This window comes from Ursus maritimus, unplaced genomic scaffold (assembly GCF_017311325.1).
Source record: "Ursus maritimus isolate PB19 unplaced genomic scaffold, ASM1731132v1 scaffold_3, whole genome shotgun sequence".
Taxonomy (NCBI): Eukaryota; Metazoa; Chordata; class Mammalia; order Carnivora; family Ursidae; genus Ursus; species Ursus maritimus.
In genome coordinates this window covers 96,043,478-96,063,262 of record NW_024425563.1, presented here as the reverse complement: position 1 = coordinate 96,063,262, position 19,785 = coordinate 96,043,478, and the positions used below count along the sequence as shown (strand labels likewise).

The 19,785-nt window shown below is 55.1% G+C and overlaps 1 protein-coding gene across 1 annotated transcript in view; it reads left to right on the top strand.

The window, feature by feature from the left end:
* The window catches only part of PKD1L1 (polycystin 1 like 1, transient receptor potential channel interacting), a 106,031-nt gene that overhangs the window by 50,603 nt on the left and 35,643 nt on the right, over positions 1-19,785 (top strand). Inside the window, exons 27-40 of the mRNA XM_040644575.1 lie at positions 646-746; positions 3,500-3,692; positions 4,219-4,302; positions 6,060-6,267; positions 7,296-7,402; positions 8,140-8,362; positions 9,737-9,910; positions 11,063-11,182; positions 12,355-12,498; positions 12,588-12,741; positions 14,618-14,756; positions 15,774-15,858; positions 16,212-16,364; positions 17,154-17,272. Of these exons, the coding sequence (XP_040500509.1) occupies positions 646-746; positions 3,500-3,692; positions 4,219-4,302; positions 6,060-6,267; positions 7,296-7,402; positions 8,140-8,362; positions 9,737-9,910; positions 11,063-11,182; positions 12,355-12,498; positions 12,588-12,741; positions 14,618-14,756; positions 15,774-15,858; positions 16,212-16,364; positions 17,154-17,272 (2,004 nt within the window). The remainder of the gene's footprint in view (positions 1-645; positions 747-3,499; positions 3,693-4,218; positions 4,303-6,059; positions 6,268-7,295; positions 7,403-8,139; positions 8,363-9,736; positions 9,911-11,062; positions 11,183-12,354; positions 12,499-12,587; positions 12,742-14,617; positions 14,757-15,773; positions 15,859-16,211; positions 16,365-17,153; positions 17,273-19,785) is intronic.

Here is a 19,785-nt window from a genome sequence, read left to right as displayed (position 1 = left end):
CGTCTCTCTGGATGGGCCCGGGTTCTGTAGGAGCCTCTTTCCTCGCTTCCGGCCGGGCCCTCAGGCCATCTAACAGTGCTTCCCTCTGTCCCACCGCCCTGCTCGGGTGGGCCCCTCAGCCAGGTGGCCTTCTGCAGGGAAGATGTCTACACCGCCTGCCCTGTGGGCTCGCTGTGTATCGTTGGCTCCACCCTCCTCCTGCCACAGGGGCCGAAACGTTACCTGGAGCAAATCTCTTTTCTCCCTTTGGATTTTCCCTTAATCTCTTAAGTCACACAGGGAAAAGGTCAGTTGGTTCCCACCAGGGTCTCAGTGACTACACTGGGCTCACTGTCCCCCATCTGCCCGTTCTGGCTGCTCGCAGGTACAGTGAGTAGTAACGAGGACCAGCAAGTGCATCCGCCCCCAGGCCTGCCTTCCCGAGCGCAGAGCGGCGCTGCTATTCCCACAGGCTGCGCCAGTGACCGTTCGCGTTTCGTACTGAGCAAGGAGAGACAGTGTCGCGTGGCTCTTCTTGAAAGCCCCTTGGTGCCAGTCTGTGTCCTTGTCGCCAAAAAGATGTTTGCTCAAAATCCTGTGACTAAGGTCTTTGGGAGGAAAAAGCAAAACAGAACTAGATACTTTTGCCTTGTTTTTCCACACTAGGTTCTCTGAGAAACCTACCCCTTCTGATTTTCTCGTGAGAAAGGTCTACGTCTGGGGTGAGCAGACGGTGCACGTGTACATACCTGCTGGTTCTCTGAGAGGTCAGTGGACATGGTCCCATCATGTTTATTTTTATTTAAAGATTTTATTTCTTTATTTGAGAGAGAGAGTTTGAGCAGGGAGGGGCAGAGGGAGAGGGAGAGGGAGAAAGACTCTAGAGCAGACGCTGCAGCGAGCACGGAGCCCAGTGCAGGGCTCGATCCCACGGCCTGAGCCGATCACGACCCGAGCTGAAACCAAGAGTCGGACGCTTACTGACTGCACCACCCAGGTGCCCCTGGTCCCATAATTTGTAGTTGTTCATGCAATGACAACAGCTGTTAGAGGGTGTGCATGGATAGCGGTGTCTTTCTCTACTCGTGGTGGAGACCGGAAGCCGCGTCAGAGCAGGTGGCCCATCTCGGCACCGCTTCAACACTCCATTTTGGCCAATTTGGTGGACCTTCCCTGACCCCCAAGATCTCTCTGCTGCTGCTTCTCCAGCACCTGTGTTTGCCTCCTCCACTTGCCACTCTGCTGCCCGGCACTGGGGGCTGTGACTCGAAGGCCTCCCTGCAGCCCCCGGACCCCTCCTTGCCCTCACCGGGTCTCTGTTCTCCCCCGAAGGCAAGAAACAGGTAGCGTGCTTCAGGGGGTCCACACGGCATAAACACGCAGGTCCGGCTGATTCTGCAGGCTGTGGTCCTTGACAGGATTGGCTTTTGGCTGATGCACCTGTCTCCTGTTTCCACATTTTTGTGGGACGTGACTCTTGTCCTCTGAGAGCCAGTCACTCTGAGAACTTCATTTCTTTTCAAAATGGACAAATCTGTTATCAAATTCAGATTCTCACTGGCAATTTATTTTTTAAAATATTTTATTTATTTATTAGAGAGAAAGAGTGTGTGCACATGAGAAAGAGAGAGAGAGCATGAGCCGGGTAGAGGCAGAGGGAGAGAGAATCTTCAAGCCGAGTTCCCACTGATTGAGGAGCCCGACGCGGGGCTTGATCCCAGGACCCCGGGATCATGACCTGAGCTGAAGACAGACACTTAACAACTCCTTTCTTTTTGTCAGGTTTTACTTTACTTTCTTAGAATACATTGTCCTAATAGTCACATGGTCAAAAATTACTTGAATTAGTTCTTTCTGGTGTGGACTTCTGTTGTCAGTTTTATAGACAGCTGGGTTTATTGTTTTTTTCTAAATATATTTAACCCAAAGGGTTACTGTTCTCCATTTGCTTTTTCTGTTTGTTTGTTTTTAAGATTTTTTTTATTTTTAAGTAATCTCTACCCCCAACTTGGGGCTTGAACTCACAACTCCAAGATCCCGAGTCATGTGCCCTACTGACAGGGGTAGCCAGGTGCCCCTCATCTCCATCTGTTTTTATCTAATTTTTTAAAAAATATGTGAGACATTTCTATTGCTCAAATGTCTAAGCCTTATTAAAAATGTAGATACTCAGGGGCTCAGAAGGTTTCTAAATGGGGTATTCCAGGGTTAAAGAGTAAACATGTGTGCAATTCCTGTAAATATTGCCAAATTCCATGCCCCCCAACTAAGAGCACAGGGTTTGTTACCCCACAGCTTTGCCAACAGACTATGTTTTCAAGATTTTGAATTTTGCCAGATGGATATTTGAGAAATGGTAGTTTTAATGTGCAATATATGTTGTAATTTGAGCATTTTTTCATGCATTTAAAGGCCATTACCTACATTTTTGGTGAACTATTCATATACACCCGTTTCTCTTGAGTTTATTTTTTCTTGACGCCTCGAGTTTCCAACTTTGTTTTTATTAGGTTGTTTTGCTTTGTAAAAGCTTTTTTAAAAAAATAATATTTATCAACTTTCTAAAAATTACTCTTGGATTGTGAGTCCTTGTTAGAAATTCATTCTTCATACCCAGGTTATGAGAGAAAGTCATTCACATTATGTTTTCTGTTTGTGTCTGCACAGCTCTGTGTGTTTACATTTAGAACTCTGATTGGTGCTTATTACCGTAGGTGGCATGAGGTACAGATTGGATTTCTTATTTCTACAAGTGGTCAGTAGCTAGTTGTCCCAACATGGTTTATTAAGAAGTCTCGGGGGCAAGGTGCACCTGGGTGGCTCAGTCGGTTGAGTGTCCAAGTCCCGGTTTCAGCTCAGGTCATAATCTCAGGGTCATGGGATCGAGGCCTGCATCGGGCCCCACACTCAGCATGGAGTCTGCTGGAGATTCTCTCTCTACCTCTGCCCCCTCCCACTCTCTCTCAAAGAAATGAATCTTAAAAAAAAATAAATCTTAAAAAAAAGTCTAAGGGACAAATTATTAAATAAATAGAATCTTAAAAATGTTTACTTCTAAACATAAAATTTACCCACAAGTGATAGGCTAAAAACACACAGTCACTGCATTGTCTTTATGGGGAGCAGTGCAGACCCAGGACTGGCAGCTGGCCGACGGGGCCAAGGAGAAGCAGGAAGGGGTTGAGGGGAGCCGGGGAAGCTGCCTTCCGAGTCTCGTGTCTCCTGGGCAGGGGGTGGCCCATTCAGGGTGTCCAGAGGGACCTGGAACATAGGCAAACATATCCAATACTCTGCCGGCCCCAATGAAAATCGGCAGCAGGGAGCCTGCCTGGACCCATCTGCCTCGCAGTTTACATGCCATGGGAGAGGAAGCACCAGACGGCCTTTCCCCGGCCCCGCCAACCTCTCCCCTGTCCTGCCAGCCCTGCCCCCTGCCCCACTGCCCGCTGCTCCGGCCGCCGTGGGAATGCATTATGCCTTTCTGCAAACTTCAGGTTGTGTATTTTTTTTCTCTTTTTAGACACCAACTTGGGATATTTATCCTTACTAGACGCTGACTATGACAGAAGCCCTCCGAGCAAGTATTCCGCGCAGGCAGTGAACTACACGGTGCGTTTCCAGGGGGTCCAGTGCCTCTTCTGGGAAGCGAGCAGGTGGAGCTCTGCGAGTTCCTCGCCACAGCCAGGAGCGTCTCCAGAGAAAGTGACCTGCAGGTACAGACGTGCTGTTGAGGACAAACACGGGACTTTGAGAGGCTGACTGCATTTTATCCTGTGTGGGGCCCGTGCCTGAGCCTCCCTGGCCCTGGGTCCCTGTGAAAACGACAACAGTACCCGGTTCGTGCACCCCTCCCCCTCTGCAGGCCCGGCTCGTTCTGGGCTGCAGCCTCTCGGAGAGCAGGGTCTGGCTTCTCAGGGCCCTTGTGCCCCAGCCCCCTCCACCCAGGTGGCAGCGGTAGTAGGTGTCCCCCTGATGTCTGTTGAAACAGGCTGGTGGGTGGACGGTGGTGCCCCGCGTCTGGCTGGTGGCCGCACGGCCGCCCACAGTGGGGCTGGGCTGACACCTGCCGGCCTCTGGGCTGAGCTGGACCGCACACGGTGTGCCCACTGAGGCGTCTGCCTGCGGTTATAACTACTGGAACTTGTCACCCTTTCTGCCCTTCCTTTAACCCGCGTACGTGACACTGTAGACGACGCTCTCTGCCCACGTCTGGCGTCCTAACCTGCGTCTCCCTCCTAGCTACGACCACTTCGCACCGGTCTCTGTCGCGAGAAGAAACCTGAACGCCAGCGTTTCAGTGAGTGACGTTTCCCAGTGGCAGAGGTGAGTTCCGTTTCTAGATCACAGTAAGATTTTACTAGCGCTGCTGCCCATGCGTCATCCCGCAAGTGCCCGAAACCCATGTCGCCTGGTACCGTGTGCATCCTGGAGTAACCACTCTAGTAGGTAGTCATCTGTGAGGATCACATGGTCCTTCCTTGCGTGCACGTACATCCACAGACAGGGGGCGCAAAAACACGAGAAAGTCAACATGCTTTCTGTCAAGCGCAGCTTCCGCGCACCATGGAGCTGGTCAGTTGGCACTCACTGGGTCATTCTCGTCAGGGAGGACACGGTGCTTTGCCCTTCCTGGTTTATGCATATTCATAGCTGCTTCTTTCTGTTCAAAAGTGTCCCATTTTATCTTCTTCTTCTTTTTAAAGTTTATTTATTTATTGAAGTCATCGTTATACCCGACATGGGGCTCGAACTCACGACCCCAAGATCAAGAGTCACACGCTCTTCCAACTAGCCAGCCAGGCGCCCCAGAAGTGTCCCATTTTAGGTAATAGATTTCAACTCAAGCTTATTTCTGTGGCCATTGTTTTACACAGAACAGGCGTATTTGGATTCTGAACAGTGGGTGAGTAGAGGGTAAGCTTGTGTGGGCAGGAGCCCTTTGCCCAGTCACCCACATGGAGTACTGACCGGGCTTGGCCCACAGCAGGCACTGAGTGGGTATTTGCTGAATGAGTATCAGTGGCAGAGTCGGCATTTCCCGGTGAGCGTTGGGTCTCCCTTATGTTGATGTAATGGGGAGCCCTATAGCACCTTATTATTTAATCAATCATCAAAGACTTGACGGCTTTGTAGACCAGTAAGTGGATTACTGACACCATAGGTGCTGGGGACAGTGAGGTCACCAGGAGTGTAGTGAGTGGGACTCAGGACAGCTGTTCAACTGTGGGCGGGGGGAGGCAAGCCATCAGGAGAGGGACAGCCCTCGGGGACGCCCAGGTAAAAGGCAACACCTCAAGTCGGGTGGGGGCAGGTGCGCTCTGGAAGGACAGCATCCCTGTGAAGCACCTGTCTGCCCTTTGAAACCCCATCAGAATCCCGTAAGACTCCAGGCTAGGGTCCTGGCACAAGTGACTCAAAGTGGACCCCACTCTGTGGGTCTGGAAAGTTCAGTGACCCCCCGCCCCCAGCGGGGTGCCTGGGAGTAGGAGGCGAGGGCCAGGTGTGGTGAGGAGCAGGCAGCCCGACCACTCAGGGCGGGAGGGATGGGGCATGTAGGCAGGGTCTGCCAGGAGGGAGGGAGCATCCATTACACCCACATGTAGAAGCACTTTACAGACATCGTACTCCTGAGTCTTCATGTGAGCAGCAAGATTGGTGTTCTTATCATGCTTCATCAAGAAAGCTCCTCAGAGAGGCCGTGAGTGGCTGCCCCACACGGTCTTCAGATGTGGAAGCTGGTCTGTCACCAGTCGTCTCTGACTGAGTTCCTGCTCCTGAGTCAGCCTCCAGTGGCTCCTCCCCTGAGGGGCTCAGACCCGTCCTAACACGGGGCCGGCAGAGGCCATGCCATTCCCTCTGCTCTTCCCTTCTTGACCTCCTTCCCCAGTAAGAATCTACTTTCTCCTTCCAGTTACAAGACAGACAAGCACTTACAAACGTATCAGTGAAGACCAGCAGGGGCCTCTGTGTGCGTGTGCGTGAGTGTGTGAGCATGAGCCAGCGTGGGGGGGAGTTGGTTAGTCTTTACCTGAATGTTGATTTTTGTAATTTACTATTTATTCCTCTTCTTTTGTTTACAGACACCCAGAGAACCTGCTTCCCAGTGTTTTGATTGTCATTTTTATGATTCTTTACGCACTTCTGGTTACTAAAAGCAGACGTGTAGATCGTCATGAGAAGAAGAAAGCTGGCTACATTTTTCTGCAAGAAGATGCCCCCCCCGGCCACCAGCTGTACGCGGTTGTCGTGGACACAGGCTTCCGGTCTCCTGCCCACTGTAGTGCCAAGGTAAGCAGGTCACCCCGGGACTTGCACTCCCTGCTGTGCAAGGGTGTGGATGGTGTGAGCGACGGCCCCAGACATGCCCCACATGGAGACTGGCCTTTCCAGCTGCCCCATCTTCCTCCATCAAGAGTGAGGGGCTCCTCTGCCACCGTCATGTTCTCCCTCGTGCACGCCTGCGCGAGCCCTCACCACCCTCAGGGCCGCCCCCTCAAACCCTTGTCCCTCTCCACCTTGTCCGTGGAGAACAGCCCGCATGTCCAGCCCTGTGTAAGGCAGAAGGACCGACGGATGCGTGGGGCAGACCCAGGGCTGTAGCCTGAGCTGGGCGTCATGGGGAAGGTCCCATGGGAGGGGCAGGGGCGATTCCACAAGATATTTGGGAACCATGGCTTTTCCTGTGGAAAAAAGCTCTATTAAACCTCTACTTCACATTACACCCCAAACCAGCTGCACAAGACCAGAGACTTACAGATTAAAACAAAATTTAGAAACTTATCAAAGAAAATATGTGCTTTGTGTTGGAGAAGGGTTTTTAAAACTGGAAATAAATAAGGAACTTTTTAAAATGAAAGATTGATCATGTGTTTCTGGGCCACAGGAGCTGCCCCAGTGGGAGGATGAGCCCCATGCGGCTGGGAATGTGTGTCTGCAGGGCTCCTCGTCCACCCCAGTCATGGTCACAGCCCCCTGGATGGCCCTCAGGCCTCCCTCGTTCCACGCCCACTGCCTGTCTTCTCCCTCCCAAGACAAACACATACCCTAGTGAATCCTAGCTGCTGTCTGGCTTTTCTAGATCAAATATGTAGAAATCCGGCCAACCCAGCGGGACAGGCACTCCTTCCCAGATCTCTCTGGGGCAAGTGTGGGAGGGGCCATCCAGGGACAGGGTGGGAGTGTCCCCTTGGTCCCTCGGGGCCCGAAGGTTCTGGGAAGACAGGGGCTGGGAGAAGGTACAAGGACGCCCCTTTCTGACACAACGTAGTGTCCTGTGTCCAGGATCTCAAACCCCAACCTTATGTCTTTGTTTTGAGGTTTACATCGTTCTATGTGGTGAGAATGGATTTTCAGAACCCAGAGAACTCTACTGTCCAGAGAGGCCCCTGTTTGAAAGGAATTCCAGACACACTTTTGTCCTGAGGTGAGCGAGGCCTGTCAGAACGGTGTGGCCCTATCACGAGCCCAAGGGAGCTAAATGCACGTCACTGTCCAGTAAGGAGTGCCGCTGTGCACACGGACGGTTTTATAAAGTCGTTCACGGTGCCGTTTGACGTAGATTCGTGTGGGAGGGAACGAGGAGAGCTGTTGGTTTACACGCTGCTGACGTTCAGACGCCCAGCCTCTTCCATGGCACGGATCCTGCTCAGCTGATTCAGGTCATGCTAAATCGGGAAGAGCAAGGACCCGTGGCCGTGCGAAGACCACGCGGTTGGATGGGGAGGGGTCATTTATCGGGAGTCCAAGCACCTGCTGTTTTCAGAAAATGTGGAGAAACTGCACTAAATGCTTTTTCTCCTGGAGAACATCGTGTCTGGTCTGTACTGGTTTGGGTCCCATCTTCACTAAGAAGAGGTGAGCTCCAGGCTCGTCCACACTGGACACAGATGCATGACGGAGCTGGAGTGGACGGGGTTCCGGGGAGCCAGCAGGCGTGCGGGAGCTGTGTGCGGGGTCCCTGCCCAGCACGGCCAGGGGCCTGCGGGGGCTCCCTGTCCACATCTCACGCTCCAGAGAGGCTCCATAGGTCACTCTGAGTAGCACGCATGTGTTGACACATCCAAGGTGTCCCCGAGGGTGAGAATCGGGGCTGGGGCTGCCCTGTGGGACCCCCCACCGCCCAGACCCTAGCTTGACCACTGCTGCTGTGTGTGTCCTCAGCGCCCCTGCTCTGCTGGGCCAGCTCCGGAGGATCCGCCTCTGGCACGACAGCCGTGGGCCCTCCCCAGCCTGGTACGTGAGCCACGTCGTGGTGGGAGAGCTGGCCCCCCGGCACGGGCGCAGCTGGCTCTTCCCCGCCGAGTGCTGGCTGGCGGCGAGCCGGCGGGACGGCCGCGTGGAGCGGGAACTGGGCTGCCTGCGCGGGGGTCTCGGCTTCTGGAAGGTAGGTGACCAGCCGGCCGGCCGGGTGCAGCCCCAGTTCTGCTTCTCCCTGCAGCCATTTCTCTAACCTGCACTAAAGTTAACGTCAAGCTGGCTGTGCCTTACGTGATGCCTGGAGCGAGCCTGTGTGTGCCCTGTGTATCCTGAGCCCCAAGATGACCAGTCAACAGTACAGGCATGACCCCGGGGCAGAACAGCAAGTGATCAAAAAGACAAAATCACCTAAAATCTCACAAACCACCTATGAAATAGCTCTCTGTGCGTCCCGACCTCTCCCCATGTGGGAGTGTGTTTTGTTCACTTGTGATGACACTTAGCATTTTATACTTTCTAATGTATTATCTTCATGAATTTTCTCTAAAGTCGTCACTGAGGGGCCGCGTCTGCCTGCAGACGTTGCGATTTTCTTTCGTTGTAGGGACACTTTGATGGGGGGCTCTGTGTTTCTGGTGACCAGTTTTGGAGGCTGGTCTCAGACGGTCAGAGGCCAGTGAGAGCTGGCGTCCTCCCACGTCACCAGATCCTCCTTTCCAGCGTGTCCCTGTCGCCACCTGTCATGGGCGAGAGGGCCAGGCCCACCACGTGGGTGCTGCCGATCTAGTAAGAACACATGATCACAGCGCACTGGCAGTATGGAAATTCTCCAGCTCCCCCCAGCGGAATGCCTGGCTCAACCGGCACTTTCCCTTGGACAATTATTTGTACGTAAATATAACTAACAAAACGTAGTCACGTTGTTTATTCTCCAGCTGTTTTGTTTGAGAACTTGTGGGGAGACATCTGTACGTCTTAGTCATAAGACCAGCCGTGGCTGTGGCCTGGTGGTCAGTCCATTGATAGGAAGATATATTCTCATCTCCTTAAACCTGTTTGCCCTGGATTTGCTTCTGTGTTCTGCTGCTCATCACCGTTTTTCTAAAATAGCCTTGAGCACCAAGCGTTACTCCAGTTGAACTGAGCCTTTTGAACCCAGAGTGATTCTGTAGGTGACGTGCCACACGCCCGTGGCCGACACCACAGGGTTACTGAGGACACCCTGGTGGCCGGCCATGCTCCCGGCCCACAGTGTGCTCAAGCCCAGTGAAAATTACCTGTGTTGCAGGAAAAGTGCTGGGAACAGGGAGGGCTTGTAGACAGAGGCTCCAGGAAAAGGGCGTGAAGACACTCGGGGGTGAGACAGGAGAGGCGGAGGGACAGCTTGTCCCAGAGCTGCAGATGCCCCAGCGCAGGTCCAAGGTGCTGAGTGCATGGTGGGCGAGGGTCTGCGGGGTCCAGGGTCCAGCTGACGAGCTAGCGGCATCACCCAGAGAATCACCGCTTGCCCACCGGGAGTTCTCACCGTTGGTACCAGCGTCTCTCTTCTGGTCTGTTTCAGCTCTTGTATTCAAAGTTCACAGAGTATCTGGAGGATTTCCACATCTGGACGTCCGTGTATAGCCAGCCCTCCCCCAGCGACTTCCCACACACCGCGCGCCTCACTGTTGCCTTCGCCTTGCTGTGCACGTACGCGTGTCTCGCTGCCCTGCTCACAGCTGCAGGAGAGGAGCAGGTGGGAGGCACTGCATTCTCCTGGAAGTGGCTTCCGAGTCCCAGACCTGCCATGTGACACCTTCTCAGCCCAGGAATTAGCAAAGCTTACAGTCCTGGCAGAAAGGTTCCAAGCAGGAGGAGGGAGCCCAGGTGCCTCGAGCACCACAGAGGGGGTGCTGGCCTGGATGGAGCCAGGAGGGTCTGCTGGGCGGTGGGCTCGGGGTGAAGCCAGCACAGGCCTGCCTCCGTGACGCCTGCCATGCAGAGCTCGCGCCCTCCTGGTGCCACAGAGCGTGACTTCTCCGGAACGGTCAACAGCCTGGACTGTCCCAGAGCACGCTCCGGGATTTTCTTTTTTTTTAAGGTTGGCAATTAATTCAAATTTTAAAAATCCTCTGGCCAGAAAAAGCAGGGAACAGTTTGATGGCCACGTTTGCCCTAGAAATGCCAGTTAGCATCTGGTAACTGCGGCCGCACCATCCCTCATGCGATGTAGGGATGAATTCTAAACCAGCACAGGCAGCGAGAGTGGAGTGCCTGCCTTCCTATGGAAACGCAGCATGACTCTTGGGGCGCGGGGAACTAATCCAGTTTGCTTCTGATGACAACCTCGTGGCCATTCATGGTCCCGCAGTGGCTGGGAATGTGGCGAGGGGCCCTTTCCAGAGAGGGCATCCGGCGACGCATCCAGCAGAGGGCGGTGTTGGGAGTACGTGTGAGAATAGTAACGGATTGGTGGAACCTTTAAAAGAGAGTGACAGGTGTGTGGAATTTGTAGGATGGTGATAAATCTCGCCAGGCAGCAAGAAGTTGAAAGGCTGGATCCAGCTAGGAGAGGAACTCGCCTTCCCCTCTGGGGCCGACCCTTTGTCGGATCCTCTCTGCTCATCAACGCGATGGGGATACGGAGGCCTTCTCATCAGATTGTAGCGAGGACTCAGCCAGGGGCGCAGGAGACGTGCCTGGCATGAAGTGGGGCCGCAGCAAACGTTCACTTAATCTGGGAATATGTGTATATTGGAAAAACAAAAGGATTACTTGCGAGTTTCCCTTGTTTCCAAGGGTTCAGGGAGACAGGGCTTTGGTTAAACGTAGGCTGCACATTCACATTGAAGACCTTGGTGACTACAGCGCACGCGTTCCAGATGTCCTGACTGCTGCCTTCCTACAGCTCCCGTGGGCTCTCGGTGACCCCGATGCCGCCACCGGGTCCTTCCGGACAGGTCTCCTGTGCACCCTGCTGGCTTCTCCCGGGGCACAGCTCTTGTCCCTGCTCTTGAGGCTCAGCCAGGTACCAACAGCCTGTCTGCATGCCCTGCTGTCCCGGGTCCTCCCGCACAGTGGGACACCCGCCCCGAACAACCACCTTCCTTCCGCAGGAAGCCAGCAGTCCTTCCCGCGCGCAGCCCCACCTGCCCCTAAGAAGAGCGCCCGTGGAGACAGCTCAGGGTAAGTGGGCATTTAAGAAAGCCTGGAAGTTGTTTTCTGTTTGTTTACAAATCACAGCAACATCTGGGGAGGAGACCTCGTGTCTCCTGCTCCCCGTGTTCGCTGCTGTTCACTGCAAGGACAGCGAGCTTCACTCCATCTGCGTGAAAGCCCTTGAAAGGAGCCATGCAGCCCACTCCCGGATGTCACGTGGACGGGCCACATTGACAGCCACGTCCTGTGCCTCAGGAAGCCTTGTCCCAGTGGGGCCACAGGGAGGGCTATTTCCTAAAGGAGGCTCTCTCCCAGAGAACCCTAAATCCCTGCTTTAACGTCATAAATTGGACTCCTTTCAAATCAGGCCCTCACTCCCGTGGAAGGACGGCAGACGCCCAGAAAATGCACGAGGTAAATACAACTATGTTTCGGTGTCTCCCTCGGCCGTGGCCCAGACACGAGCAGGGCGGGTCCTGCAGAGAGAGGGGGCCGCTCCCCAGGGAGCTTGAGACCCGCTGTCAGGAGTCCCAGGGGAGGCCCCACGAGAAGGGGTGTGGGTCAGAATTGGGAAAGCCACATGTGGACCCGCAGAGACATTGTGGAGGCTTGCGGGTTGGCAGGTCCAGGAGGTGAGACTCTGTGAAGCAGAGGCCTGTGTGGGCTCGGCCACTCCTGTGCCCCATGAGGGGACACGGGACAAGTCCAGACAAGCAGGTCCGACCTGGGACCCAGGGCATGTTGAAAGGCAGTTTCTAAGCAGTTCAGTCACAGCATCGCATCAGCCTTCCTCTGGGGGTCTTCGTGGCTGTGCTGTTAGCACGTGATGCTGGTCAGTGCACACGTTTGGGGCACGTGTGGTTCCTTGTGCTTTCGCATCTCCACCTCCCTGCTGAGAGCTCCGTCCTGCGTGGGCGCTCTGCCCCCGGCCCGTGTCCAGGCCTCGGTCCCCTCTGCTCCCCTGCGTGGGGCTGCCTCTCTGCCCTTCCACGGTGAGCCTCGCCCGACCCCTGCTCTGGGAGGTCCTGATTGGCCTCCCAGAGGGCAGGTGGCATCGCCGTTGACGGCAGCCACCCTGTCATTGCACCCGCGGGCGCCCCACCACCCTCTGTAGATGTGAACGAGCTGCTCCCAGGGCTGCCCGCGCCTCCTCCGCAGAACCTCCCCCAGCCAGCTCCTGAGAACGCTTGCAAGCCCCGCTGCAGACGACACAGTCTGGCACAGAGACTGTGGGCGCCGAGGTGTTAACCTCATCCCGACGTCGTCTCTTCCAGGCTTACGGTCTCTCGGGGCATGCCAGGGCCTGCAGGAGGGCAGCAGAGAGCGGGCGTGTGGGCTGTCCGTCCCCAGAACAGGAGGCCCGCGGAGCTGACCCTGGCCAGCAGCCTCCAAGGGAGAAGGGGACCTGCGGCGCTCTCTGTGTGCAAGGTGACATCGGGGCTGGGGGTGCAATGCCAGGTCCCTTCTTGCGTCCTGGGCCCCTGGGAGACGCAGGGGTCGCGCGGCGGGAGCTGGGTCCGATAAGACTGGGTGCTCTGGTCACATGGACATCAGGCCCATCCGAAACAGCCAAGAATTTTGTTCCAAAGTGCTGGCCATTTCTGCTGTATACTTACATGGGTTGCTCACGTCTTTTAAAAAGTCAGGAATAGACTTTTCACTTGCTGTGGAGTAGAGTGACTAGTGACAGCTTCAGGAGAAGCGGTAGCTCAGTGGAGAGCCAGTGGGGACGGGGCCCCCAGCAGGTGACCAAGCAGCCAGTCAGTGTTGTCCAACGGGGCCGTCAGGGGTCTGGCTGGGCGGATGCATATGGTTGCGGGGACCGGGGCCGTGGGTTGCGTGAGCAGCGTGTTTCCCAGTTCACCCGGTTCTGGCGCTGCCTGTGGACACTGCTCCGTGGACCACAGTTGGCAAGGTGATACCAGCAGCAGGAGGCAGCCGGGTCTGGCTGGGCTGACGCACACAGCACCCTACGCGCTAGGGTGTGGGGTATAAAATACCCGGTTTCTGTGCACAGATGGGGCCCGGGGCCAGCGGCCTGCCGTGCTGGTGCCAGTGGAAGGTGGAGGGAACACACGTCCCACAGCCCGGCACACGCACCTGGCCAGGATGGGGTGGAGGAGCACAAAGGCTCACGCCCCACCGACTGCACACAGGGCAAGGTCCTCGAGCAAGGACAACACCTGAGCTCAGGTGTCCTCATTGTACACGCACGAGTGTCCTTCCCTTGCCCAGTGCCTCCTCCCCGGAGGGTGGTCCTGAGTCCATATTAGCTGACCGCCTCTGCCTCTAGACGGGCCCTGGCGGGGTCTTCCTGTTGGAGCAGTCACCTTCAAAAGCGGGGCTCCATGGCCTCCTCTTGGAGACAGGAAATGTGGGGGGACCCTCTGATTATGTGCTTGACTCCAGAGAACTTACCCAACAGAGCCCGTGAGAGGCGGCTGCTGCCTACGTTGTCCTCCTCCTCTGTGGGGCTGTGCTCTCCTCCCCCTCCCCCTGCTCCTCTCTGCTCTTCTCCTGGTCCTCCTGCCCCTCTCCACCCCTCCCTCTCCTACCCACTCGTCCCTCCTCCTTCCCCTCCCCGTGTCCCCCCACTCCTCTCCACCCATCTCCTTCCTCCCCGCTCCTCCCCGTCCTCTTTCACATGCCCAGTGAAAACTCTAAACTGTGGCCCCGACTGTGGCATCATTCTGATGGAGAATGCTGAGTGTAAAAAGCACTCTGCCCTGAGAACATGAGAAAGTGAGGGTCCTTTTCATCCAGGCTGAAGATGGTGGTTGCTGCAGGCAGCCGTGTAGCTGCCGTGTCGACCCAGCCGCCGTGCACGGAAATGCAGATCTATAACACTGTGCACGGGGTGTGTGCAGGGGCGTGTGTATATATACAAGGAACAGGCTCGTGCGCTCACGCAGGCCGGAAGGTCTGATGACCCTGCAGTCCACAAGCTGGAGACCCAGGAGTGCCAGTGTTTCAGTTCAAGTCCAAAGACAGGAAAAGGCAGCTGTCCTGCTCAAAGGCCGTCAGGCAGGAGGAATTCTTTCTTGCTCTGGAGGGTTGGCTTTTCGTTCTATACCAGCCTTCACCTGATTGGATGAGGCCCACCCACACTGGGCAAGCAACCAGCTTTACTCTCTCCAGCCATTTATGTGTTCATCTCTCTAGAAACCCCCTCATGGACCAGAATACTGTTCACCCCAATGCCTGCACACCCACGGCCCAGTACCGCTGACAGAATTAGCGACTGCACTCGGGCAGATGGAAATGATGAGGTCTGTTACATGGACCTCTTCCTGCTCTCCCTTAGCCCCCAACAGCGGGTTTGGAGGACTTGCTGCACTCCGGTGGCCGCGGGCACTGCCGCCTTGGTCAGGCTCCGTGGTGTGGGCCATTTGCGGGATGGTCTCCATGGCCTGTGGCTTAGGGACGGCGTTTCTGGGATACAGGTGAGCAGTCACAGTTTTCAGATGTCCCCGGGTCTTTGGATGGGAATCTAGCACTTAGAAAAAACTTCCTGCGTTTCTGGGAACGCAACATGTGGGACCAGATATGCTATTGCTATTTTGGTCCTCATTTCTCCCTCCCACGGCCCTGGGGGTGAGGAAATCGTGTACAAACCCCAAAGGGCTGCTGGGCCCGGCCAGCTCTGGGACGGCAGCCCAGCCTGGATGGAGTCCTGGTGGACAAGAGGCTGCAGGACCCTCGCTCGGGAAGGAGGGAACCCGGCTGCGGAGCTCCTGAGAAGCTGGGCTCTGGGCCAGACGTGCTGGTACAATGATTATAATTCTGCCCATCCACACTGTGGCCTCTCCACCCGGTTCCCGGGCAGCTCCGGCCCCCGGCGTCCCCAGGGCAGTTCCGCGTGGCTCCCATGGGCCCAGGAGGAGTAGCCGGAAAACCAGGATGTTTCCCTCTTCCCCGCTAGCACCCCCACTCCTCCCTTTCTTCAAATGCATGAATTGACTCACAGGATGATGGCCGATGGCCAGCAAGTTGCTTTTGAAAACCAAACAAAAAAAAAAAACTTCTCTGTGACTCGGTTTGCTCAGCTGTGAAATGGGAAAATTCACAGGGTTTTAGGAGGAACCAGTGAAATCCTCCATGCTCACCGCCTGGCACCCGCTCAGTGCTCTGCAGAAGCAAACTTTATTGTTATTTTTATCAAGTCCCCCATCCCCGCCCCCATCCCCGCCATGCTCTCCGTGTTCCCCTGTTGGCTTTTCCTTTCTCTTCCACGCCTAGCAGCTTCACGAAGTTGACGTCCCTCCCGACAGATAGAACTCCCCCGTCCGCCCCCCGTCGGGCAGAACGGCAGGGCGCCAGCCGCACGCCCTCCTCCCTGCTGCAGCCGCACCTCCGCTTGCCGCCCGTAGTCACGCCGTCCCGAAGACGCGGGCCTTCGGGTGCAGCGTCCCTGTGCACAGGCAGGCGGGCGCTGATGGCTGCTCTCTCCTGGGGGACAGGTTCAACCCGACGCAGTGTGTGCGCTGGCTGCACCTGCTGACGCTCTCCGTGCTGTGCTGTGTCTTCGTCACGCAGCCACTTCTGGTGAGCGGGCCTCCAGCGGGAGTCACTCTGCGTCAGGGGGGCCTGGGCGTGGGGGGAGGGCTCCACGTTCCTAGCGCGTTATTACGTTTCTTCATATTTTGACTGAGTGTGAGGAGAACCTGGGAGCCAGGCCTGTGCCGTGCTGCCCACGGACACATCCCAGGATGGGGGGGGCACCTCTTGAACCCCAATTTTCACTCAAGGATGCGGAGCCTTAGGGAGCAGAGGCTCTGGCCTGGGGAACGGGGTCCCGGGAATCCCAGGCAGGTGACACCAGCTTGTGTAGGATTGTGACGGGGAAGCAGGGACGTGGGGCAGCAACAGCGCACACATCGTCCACTCTCTCCTTCCAGGTGGGCCTCGTGGCCTTGGGCTTTGCCTGGAGAAGGAGGAACGACCCGCACTTCTTCACTGAGTCTCTACGCACGGCCACCAAGGACCTAGACTCTGAACTGGAGGAGCGTGCGAGATCCCGTGTGCCCCTCCGTGCAAGCCAGACGGAGGAGGTGAGGTCACCGTCCAGGCCCCATTCCAGCCCCATCGGGCCAATCAGCACATGCTCTGTGGATTCAAATCCAATTGCATTTTGGGGTGTGATTTAATTTCTTGTGCATCGTTGTGTGCGTGGATGCGATGGGTGAACAGAGAGGATCCATTTCCTTCCCTCTAGCCCATCCCAAAGAAATCAGAGCATCGAGAACATGAGCTTATTTTAAATTATTGAAGCAAATGAGAAATAGAATACTTGGCCATGATTTTAGAAAACTTCGAGGTCTCTCAAGATGCAGCCCTGTCAGGCTGGCGCCTGACCTCCAGACAGCAGCACGTCTCTAAGCCAGGTGGAACCGAGGGTATGGCCGCTGACCCCTTGAACCCAGGATGCCTGAGTGCCCACGGTCCCGAGGCGTCCAGCCTGGTGTCTTGTCCCCCGTGGGACTCAGGATGGCACACCAGCTACAAGGGAGGAGCAACCTAGCCCTGGGTTCCACATCTGTGACCTCCCAGGACAAGGGGTCTCTGATTCCTTAGGCATCCCAAGCACCTGACCCAGGCCTGTCATCCGACAGAACCGGCTCTCCTGTGCAGTGAGACGCCCACAGAGCTGGCCTGGGACAGGAGTGGGGTTTGTGAATGGACCACTGCCCACCGGCCTGCTTTTGGTGACCCGCACGAAGTGTCCCTATCCCCAGCCCCAGGAGGCTCAGATAGCACTGCTGCTCCCTGGGCTTGGCAGGAGTGCCAGGGCTCTCCGCCCTCATCCACGGCCCCCAGCTCACAGCACTGTCGTCCCACAGATGTTGGCCGCCCGACAGCAAGCACGCCGCCTGCGCCGAGCACGTCCACCATCCGCAGCCCAGCTCAGCGTCATCAGGGAGAAGATGAGAAGAGAGACCCGGACACGGGTCGCCCTGAGGTGGGTGGCAGCCGGCTGGGCCTTGCTCTGCTCCTGCAGCCCCTGGGATCAGGGCGTGCAGGTGGGGGCCCCGCCACAGGAGAGGGGACACCAAGGGGACAGTGGGTCCAGAGATAGCAGTTAGAGACAGCAGGTCTGGAGGAAAATCCCACAAAAATGAAAACAAGAAAAGCAGACAGGGAACTGAGTAAAGTAACAGGTTATGACAGTAAAATGCAAAACCCAATGTCTTTCATATGCATAGTGAAAGCCAGTAGAGAATTTGATAAAAGGCTCTTTAATGTGGCCAAGGAATAAAATTCCACAAACACACACATGCATCCCTGTGAGAGGAAATGCACAAAACTTCGCAGGGAAAGCGTGAGCGGTCCTGAAAAGCACAAATGTCAAACATCACGTCTTCTCCAGCCCTGTCTAAATCCATGTCTGACTTCAACACAGTCCCCATCAAAGGTCACTAGACATTTCTTTTTTTCCTTCCGCTTCTCCTTCTTTCCTGGATCTGGTCAGTTACAAAGTCCCTTTGGAAGAACGGACGCAGAGCGCTGGCCGGGAAGAGCCGAGGAGGGGGAGCAAGTGGGGGGCTCACTCTGCTAGACGGGGCTGCAGGTCACGGGCCTCTGCTGAAGAGTGTGGCTCTGTGCACACGAACAGCAGACAGCCCTGTGGAACTGGGTCGGAACTCTGGACATGGACCCGAATACAAACGCCACAGCACGGGAGTCTGTGACGGAGCTCTCTCAGCTCTTTGGGGAAAAGATGGAGTTTTTCATGAGGAATAACTGAATGGTCACGAGGGAAGTGTAAAACAGACAACTGAATACTTTTGTCACGATGTACACAGCTTCATTCCACGTGAATAAAGATCTCAATGTGAGAACAAAACCATACAGGGCCCGGAAGAACACGTGTGCAAACGTGTGACCTGTGGGCGAGGAAAACCTCCGTGTGACTTAGAATCCAGAAACGGAACGAGAAGACAAATACGGTGACACGAAACTTGAAGAAGAAAAATCTCATGTGACGAATGGTGCCATAGGTAATGTAAAAAAGCAGTGACGACGAGGAAGAGTATTTGTAGCAGACAAAGGCTTTGTCTTAAAATACAAAGAGGTTCCAAAAACGTGAAGAAGACCAACAGCCTCTTTAGAACAAAACTGGGCTCAGGAAGCCGACAGTGCAGAGAGAAAAGGAGCACGGATAGCACTTGCACTGGTGATGGAGATGGCAGATAAAGTACGAAAGTCTGGAAGTTTGACCACGTGCACCAGCTGGTGGGCTGTGGCGAAGACGTGAGGTCACGTGGTGCTGCTGTGAGTGCAAGCTGGTGCCCCCGTGGGGACCCGGGAAGTCCCTCGCACAGTCACCAATGCAGGTACCAACCCCCAGCGCCCCTGCTGCAGGGAGCACATCTGCCGATCCCGAGAAGACCCAGGTGCAAGGCAGGTGGTGCAGGGCCCCTTGTCAGGTAAACAGTCCAAACATTGGGGCGCCTGGGGGGCTCAGTTGGTTGAGCGTACAATCTTGATCTCAGGGTCGTGAGTTCAAGCCCTGCGTTGGGCTGCACCCTGGACATGGTAGAGCCTACTTAAAAAGAAAAGGGGGGCACCTGGGTGGCTGGATGGGTTAAGCGTCTGCCTTCAGCTCAGGTCATGATCCCAGGGTCTGCTTGTGCACTCCCTCCTCCCCCCCTCAAATAAATAAATAAAATCTTAAAAGAAAAGGGGAGAGAGGAAGAACCAGATATTATGTGTCTCCTGATGGAAAACACATCACCTAGGACATAACCTACCCCAAACAGCCTGGTCTTAAGCTGACCACGTTTTTGTGCCAACATGCAATTGACAAGAGAGCACACGCCATGTCCCTAGGAAGCAGGACAGAGAGAGGGGGACAATAGTAGAGCCAGCGTTCTCGACAAATAAGCCCCAGAGACCAACTAGGGCAGGAGGTGCTGCCTATGGGGTAAAAGAGACTCAAGAAGGAAAGAGTGAATGGAATCCACGGTAGTAGCAGACTAGTAAGAAAAACTGTATGGTCATCTCAACAGATGGAGAAGAAACCATTTGACAAAATTTTTGGCCTCCATTCACAGAAAGAAAAACATCTCAGCAAACGAGGAATAGAAGAGAACTTCCCTAAACTAATAAAGGGTATCTGTGAAAACGGTACACCTAACCTCACACTTAGTGGTGAGACTGTGTGTGCTTTTTAAAAATCAGAATCAAGGCAAGGAGCTCGCCTTTCCCCAACTCTGATTAAACCTCACATGGGAAGGCCCAGCCAGTGCCGGAGGCGAGACAAAGCAACACAGTGTTTACAAGTTTGAAAAGAAGAAATACAACAGCTTCTTGAAAGAGGACATGATTCGTCTACGCAGAAAATCCCGAATATTCTAAATAAATCTAAGAAAACATGCAGAATTGGANNNGAAAACCATAAGACACTCATGAACGAAATCAAAGAAGACCTAAAGAGATGGAGAGACACGTCGCGTGTGTTGGGACACTTGT